Source organism: Gossypium hirsutum, chromosome A11 (genome assembly GCF_007990345.1).
Source record: "Gossypium hirsutum isolate 1008001.06 chromosome A11, Gossypium_hirsutum_v2.1, whole genome shotgun sequence".
Classification (NCBI taxonomy): domain Eukaryota; kingdom Viridiplantae; phylum Streptophyta; class Magnoliopsida; order Malvales; family Malvaceae; genus Gossypium; species Gossypium hirsutum.
In genome coordinates, this window is record NC_053434.1 from 26692749 (window position 1) to 26700461 (window position 7713).

Genomic DNA, 7713 nt, shown 5'->3' on the forward strand with positions numbered 1-7713 from the left:
AGAATAAGTAACCAGTGGCCACGTTCCATATTTATCAATCCATACAATGATAATTAGAGAATATCGTTAACTCTTTAATTGAGCTATGAATTCCACTATTGCTATTAAAGTCATGGTATACACAAATCATGTACCCAATATACTAGCTATCGGCTCGATCATCTATAGAGCATAAGCTTCCACTTGTATAAAAACACATAAGTTACATACGTATGATAAACGACTAACTCAAGATTTAGGTAAATCACATCATGAATGTCACAAGTGAATTAATTTGGTTAATTGGTCAGTTGTCGAATTTAATTTGGTCGGAAGTTGGTTAATAATTTTTTAAAATTTCGGTTATAGGTTATTTTTGGTTCAAAATCGGGTAATTAACCGAATTAATCAAAATAAATAATATGTATTATATACAATATATTTTTTATACTAACAATATATTTTTTGAACTATTAAGAAAAAAAATGAACATTAGCATTGTATTTTTTATATGCTTTATATTAGCATTGTATTTTTTTATATGTTTTATACTTATTTTAACCAAAAGACAAAAATATATAAATTTCGGTTAATTTAGTTAACCGATCGAATTAACTAAAATAATTCTGTTCGGTTGATGTATTTGAAAAAATTTCGGTTTGGTTAATAATTAAAGATTTTTATATTTCAAGTAATTCGGTTAATAATAATTCGATTCGATTAATAACCGAACCGACTGTTTGAACACCCATGAAAGCCTATATCATATCTTTTCATAAATTTAAATTTTAGTTTTTATACTTTTATTGTTGGCAATTTAGACTTTCTACTTTTCAGATTTTAAAATTTAAACCCAATAATATTAATAATTGAATCTAAAATTTGAAATCTAATAAAGAAAAACACTAAAATTTTAAAATTAAAACCAATTTTAAAATTAAAACCATCATGATTATTAAAATGATATTTTTGTTTAATTTTTAAACAAATTAAATAAACGAAAAATAATACTTACACATTTAGGGCCGGTTTCAGGTCCTAATTGGATTATTCTCCAAGAAAAAGTTCCGCCCTATTGGGTGAAATTTCAACCGTTTAAACCCTAGCATGCAGTAACCAGGGTTTAAGCTGGCTCGCTTGTCCCCGACTCTGGAAACTTGCTCTTCCTTCCCCTTTGTCCTCTCCTTATGATTCGAGATCCAGTCGTACTTCATTTCTAATCACCCGGCTTACGCAATTGTTTTTTTAAAGTTATTTTGCTCAATCACCATGTCTGCTTCTAGATTATCGTCATGCGTAGCATTAGCCGCCGCCGCCGCCGCTGCTGCCGCCGCCTCCACACTCCAGAACCCTGCGTACGCCGATTCGCCATTTCGATTCAATCCATTCTCCTCATCCTCTTCTTCTATTCCTCCTGGTTCACAGGCGGAGCAATCATCAAATGCCAAGGAGGAGTCCGAGGAGCCCAAAGGAGCAGGGTTTGATCCAGAGGCTCTTGAAAGAGGCGCTAAAGCTCTTCGCGAGATTAACAACTCTCCTAATGCCAAACAAGTAACTGTTCATTTTTAATTGCCTTTTTATTTTCTTTTTTGACCAAATAACGAAACAAATGTAGATTTATAGAAGGTTTATATTTTGGTGTTGATTTCGTTATTTTGCAACGGAAATAAATTAAAGGAAAATGTGTAATTGACTGGGGATGTAGAATCGATTGTGTTGCTGATATGACAATTTGGTTTTTTTTTTCTTCTTTTTCTTTTCAGGTTTTTAATCTTATGAGAGAACAGGAACGTTCTCGGCTAGCGGAGTTAGCTGCTGAAAAAGCTCATCATGAAGCAATCCAATCGCAGGCTGATATTGTGAGTGATAAGCTAAACCGTTCCACAGTTTCTATTTCCTTTCTCTTAGTCCATTGTTCTAATCATGTTGGCAATTCTACTTAGCAATGCAGCTTGTACAAATACTTCTAGGATATTAGCTTATATTGTGACCATCCATTGGCAGGAAAGGCAACGGAAGTTGGCTGAGGAGCAACGGAATTTAATGCAACAACAAGCTCAGGCAAAAGCGCAAATGCTACGATACGAAGATGAGTTGGCCAGAAAAAGAATGCAGGTGAAAGGGGCCTGTTTTTCTACTTGCTTATTTTACTCTATGCTAAACTTACTAAAAGGAGTTTGAACTTAGACACAATGAGTTCTAGTCTTTGAAGCTGAAATTAGACTACTGTCCTACTAGAAGAAACAAAGTTTATTAGACTTGGGTACGAGTGTCATGTATGGGTATGTGTCTGACATGGGATGTTCAATTTTTTCTTAGTTTTTTACTTATGTTTGGAGGGTCCTTGGTGTATTATATCTTCATATTCATATCTAGATGTGCATTGGACATGGGTATTTCAAGAAGAATGAAGAGTTGGAACAACATAGAGAAAAAATCACTAACATGCTTTTAGCATTGGTTGGTAATATCTAAAAAAAGCAGCATATTTTAAGCATGCTAACTTAACTATCAACTATCCTAGTTCAATCCTTCTATATTTAAACTTTGGTCAAGTTGGCTTAAGAAGAAGTATGTCTCTTCTTGATAGAAATGACAGTTTGGTTTTACTTTTCGTTTAAATGTTCTTTTTCTATGCCCTTCAAGCATCAAATTTGCTATAACTCTTCTATCAAACTGTTATATTTACCACCTTATCAATCTTTGCAGACAGATCATGAAGCTCAGAGGAAACATAATGCTGAATTGGTTAAGATGCAAGAAGAGTCATCCATCAGAAAAGAACAAGCAAGACGAGCTACTGAAGAGCAAATACAAGCTCAGCAACGCCAGACAGAGAAAGAGAGGGCTGAAATAGAAAGGGAAACTATAAGAGTTAAGGCCATGGCTGAGGCTGAAGGACGTGCGCATGAGGCAAAGTTGACAGAGGATCATAATAGGCGAATGTTAATAGAAAGGGTGAATGGAGAAAGAGAGAAGTGGCTTGCTGCAATTAATACAACTTTTAGTCACATAGAAGGTGCATGACGTTTTTGATATTATTTCTTTGTTCTAGTGGTATTGGTCTTGTATCTTTATGACTATTAAATTAATTGGACATTCTCGTATGCTAATATTTCCTTGAAATGAAATTTACAGGGGGATTTAGAACTCTATTGACTGATAGGAATAAGCTGGTTATGACTGTTGGAGGAGTTACTGCATTAGCTGCTGGTGTTTATACAACAAGGTATATTTGCCTTCTTTTGTTGCTGCTGTCAAACTGAAGTTTGGTTTAGTGGATTAAACTATTTAAAAATTTCCTCCCTCTTATTTCCCCCAAGTTTTGATGTTGTTCTACCAGCATATCCACAGTCTCCTTATTTGCAAATGGAAATGCCAGTTTTCTTTGTCACAAATTTTGCTCAGAAAGTGCTTTTCAAATGCTCAAGATACTGAAAATAAGTTTTTGTGTAGTCCAATATAAATCCATCTGCATAAAATGAATGACTTTTCGGATATTTAGCTGTGGTGGATGCTAATGTCATGTTGACTGCATTATAAACATGTTATAAAAGCACATGTTTGGCCAAAGCACTGTATCTGCTGTATAATGAATAGTACTAGCACAGCTGATGGCTCCTCGAACTCTGCCATCACTAGCTTCTCTTGGGGTGGCATTACTGTAATGATAAGTGTGTTGCTACAATGTTTGGTTGGCATGTTGGGCTGTGCCCGATTCACTAATTTATAGGGAAAAGTTTTATACCCTCAATAGGCTCTCATATTTACGTCACCAAATACATTCTTACTTTAATCTATGGGATTTGTTCTCTTAGTATGCTTCTATTAGCACCATGTTAAGCTGTGCCTTATTCACAGATTTAACAGAAAGATGGATAGTTTCTATACCCTCACTTGCCTCTCAGTTTTGTGTCACAATGACATTCTAACTTTAATTGGTAGCCGGCTCTTATCATGTTTACAGAGAAGGAGCTAGAGTCACATGGGGTTATATTAATAGGATACTTGGACAGCCATCGCTGATACGAGAGTCATCCATTGCTAAATTTCCATGGTCAGGCATGATGTCTCAAGCAAGGAACCGAATTTTAAATTATAGTACAGCAGCAACAGTGGAAAGCAAACAGAGTCTTGAGAATGTTGTTCTCCACCCCTCGCTGAAAAGGAGAATAGAGCATCTTGCTAGGGCTACAGCAAATACCAAAACCCATCAGGCCCCATTCAGAAACATGCTATTTTATGGACCTCCAGGTACCGGTAAAACACTGGTTGCAAGGGAAATAGCACAAAAATCGGTAGGTGGTGATTGATTGTTCCATTTTCCTTCCTTCATATATACTGTGAGATACTTGTACCATACCCTCGAATTGCTGCCTCAGCAAGTTGTTTCTTTGGATGGAGTAATTCCTATAAGCTTCATAATATGACATACAAAGGAAAATTAACTGAGAATGTTGAATTTCATAGAGAATTACACATCTATTTGACTTATAGTCTTTTCTATACGTTTGAGAAAAAGAAGATTACAGTCAGTCCCATAGAAATAAATAGAGTGAATGAATCAATGCTGTTGGAGTAATTCGACAATTTATTTGGTCTTCGACTTCCCTGTTGCTAGAATAGATCTAATTTTCAGCAATACTTGCTGCTTACTTCCTGTGTTTTGACCCTATATGTTGCAGGGATTGGATTATGCAATGATGACTGGAGGTGATGTCGCACCACTGGGTGCGCAGGCTGTCACCAAAATCCATGAGATATTTGATTGGGCTAAGAAGTCAAAGAAAGGTTTACTGCTTTTTATTGATGAAGCTGATGCTTTTCTCTGCGAGTAAGTTACCACATCCTTGGCGTGTTTAAAGTTTCAAGGTGGAATTGCTGTCTGCATTATACTGAGTCCTTTTGGTGATGGCGTTAATAACTGTGTTGTTTATTCATGAATACAGGCGTAACAGTATACATATGAGTGAAGCACAGCGAAGTGCTTTGAATGCATTGCTCTTTCGAACCGGAGATCAGTCTAGAGATATAGTTCTTGTGCTTGCCACAAACAGACCTGGGGATCTTGACAGTGCTATCACTGACCGTATTGATGATGTGATTGAGTTCCCACTTCCTGGGGAGGAAGAACGATTCCAACTTTTGAAGCTTTATTTAAACAAATACCTTGGCGGAGAAAGTGACAGTACATCTAAGTGGGGTGCTCTGTTAAATAAAAAACCACAGAAGATAACCATAGAAGATTTGCCAGAAGATGTAATCCGAGAGGCTGCCAAAATGACGGAAGGTTTCTCTGGCCGTGAGATAGCAAAACTTGTGGCTAGCATCCAGGCAGCCGTGTACGGACGCTCAGACTGCAGATTGGATTCTCAGTTGTTTAAGGAAATAGTAAATTACAAGGTTACCGAGCATCACCAGAGAATAAAATTGGCATCTGAAGGTGGTGTGCCATCTTAAGAGTTTTACTTGCAGGATAGAGTGTGCTTTCGTTTTTTACCCCTGAAGCCATGGATGTGGGAATTTTGTTTAAGAATGATAAGTGGATACATGATTAGTAGTAGGTACAGTGCTGGAATGAAATTGTGGATTATGGTAAATCTTAAAATTGGGTGATGAGGTTTCCGAGAATGTATTACGTTCATCAAACCTTGTAACCTCAGACCTGGAAGAAAGACTATTAGATTCATTGCAATAACATGGTTCTGTCTTATTTTTGGCTCCTAATTTGTTATAAGTTGAAACTTTTCCTGGATTGGTATCTAGTCAAATTTATTTTTTATTTTTCCATTTTAATTTGAATAACTTACAAATGTTTTGTTTACTTCTTTAATCTTTTAACAATAACAAGGATCGGAAAATATGGATATACTACTATCACGAGGCTAGAATTTTAGTCTTGCAAATCACGTGGCTTTAGGTTATTCTTTTGCTTCGAATTCAATTTACTCTCGAAACTGAGTATTCAGGAAGAAAATTTTTTAAGGCACTGAAGTAAAGCCGAAGCAAATACAAAAGATAAAAGAGCTAAAAAATGCCACTTTTGAGTACATGTTCTCAAATATATTCAATCATTATGAATGAGATGATTACAAATGTGGGGAAAGTCCTTTATTTATAGTTGAGCTCCCCCACATTCAAAGGCACAATTTAAATCACATTGGTGATCAAGATTTAAATTCTATACAATCTTACCCTTTAGGATTTACAATATTTACCATGATAACTCAAGTTTTACTGGAGTGTTCCACTAGGGCGCCAAAGCTTAAGTAGATGAGCTTCTCCATATATTGCACGAATTGGGCCAATTCAAATAGATTAAATGAGCCCCATTTAATCGATTGACCTCCATGAGATGCTCTGTGGCTTTGATCTGCGACCCATGATATTCTGTCCCACCCATTCTCATGATGCCCTTGTTGTGTCCTTAGAATGACATTGGTCTAACTCGTCTAGGAAATGCCATGATGCATCGACTGATTCCTCTATGTTGGGTAGTTTTGCCCTCGAAATGTTTGACTCAATTTATGTCTCTATCGTCGTTCAACTCGAACTGTTTCTCTCTTTTGTACATCTTGATTGTAAGAGGTCACTGCTCTTTTCCCCCTATTGTGATTTGCCTCGATTGGGATTTCCTTTATCCTCAAAAATAGGTTTTGACACACTCATGTTGAACACCAGGTTAACCTTGAGTATTGCCGTCAACTCTAGTTTGTAAGGCCCTCGGCTTACTTGCTTTAGAATTCTGAAAGAGCCCTTATGTCTTTACCAAACCAATGGTAAGCCATAATGTAAAACACTAGCAAAGTGTTTAAAATGTACTTTGCTAATAGTTATTTACTTGTTTTAACTGCACAGTTTGCATCATCACTTTTCCTACAAAGTCCAATGCACAACACATCTCTTTCATAGGTGGTAGCCCCATTGATAACTCAACAAGTTTCATGTCAGTTTGCCATACCTCTAGCATTTTTAAGAGGGTCTTTGTAACATTTCGATCTACCAAGCCAATGTTTTTACCACAGTGAACATCCTCGACTGGCTGGATTGTCAACAATACCTTGATTCCACCTTTCCAATCATGATTCACCGACACAATGCATTGTCGTTGACGAATATCCAAGATACATATGCAACTGGTAAATGGAACTAACAGAGCATTGATCTTGTCACAGAAATTCAATCCAAGAACAAAGTCGTAATCTTCTAAATGAATTACCTCGAAGTCTTTCTTGCCTTTCCACTGACCAATCTGTAGCTCAATTCCTTGTGTTATTCCCACAGTTAGGACCTCTTTAGAGTTAATAGTCTTGATCTTATTAGTCGATTTGCTAATTAAGAGACCAAGTTTACCCATAGTATTTGTAATAGCCCGTTTTTCAGTGGTGTTGAAAACAGTGGTTTCGGGGCCACCAAATCTGACGAATAAGTTCGTAAATATTATTATTTAATATCTATGAGTCAAATGTGACTTTGAAAAGGTTTTTGATTTGATAATTTATGTTATTTAAACTATTTATTAGGTATGAGTGGTAAGACCTTAAGGTCAAGTGGTTTTAGAACATGAGGTATCGGGACCTCGTTTCTATAAGTCGACCCGTAAATATTTTTATAAATATTTACAGAGTGTCATTAAGGTGGTATTAAAGTTTCGTTGAAAAATTTTAACATTTCGATAGTTAATAAATTAAAAAAGACTAAGTTATAAATGGTGCAAAATGTAGTAAATATAAC

General features: G+C 36.0%; 1 protein-coding gene across 1 annotated transcript; it reads left to right on the plus strand.

The window, feature by feature from the left end:
• The first annotated feature begins 1023 nt into the window (after positions 1-1023).
• LOC107901343 (ATPase family AAA domain-containing protein 3C) lies at positions 1024-5692 on the plus strand. Its single transcript, XM_016827301.2, has 8 exons — positions 1024-1530; positions 1743-1838; positions 1984-2094; positions 2689-2998; positions 3118-3208; positions 3947-4277; positions 4665-4813; positions 4929-5692. The coding sequence occupies exons 1-8, from the start codon at positions 1249-1251 to the stop codon at positions 5437-5439; spliced, it is 1881 nt and encodes a 626-aa protein (XP_016682790.1). The 5' UTR covers positions 1024-1248; the 3' UTR covers positions 5440-5692.
• Positions 5693-7713: the final 2021 nt, after the last annotated feature.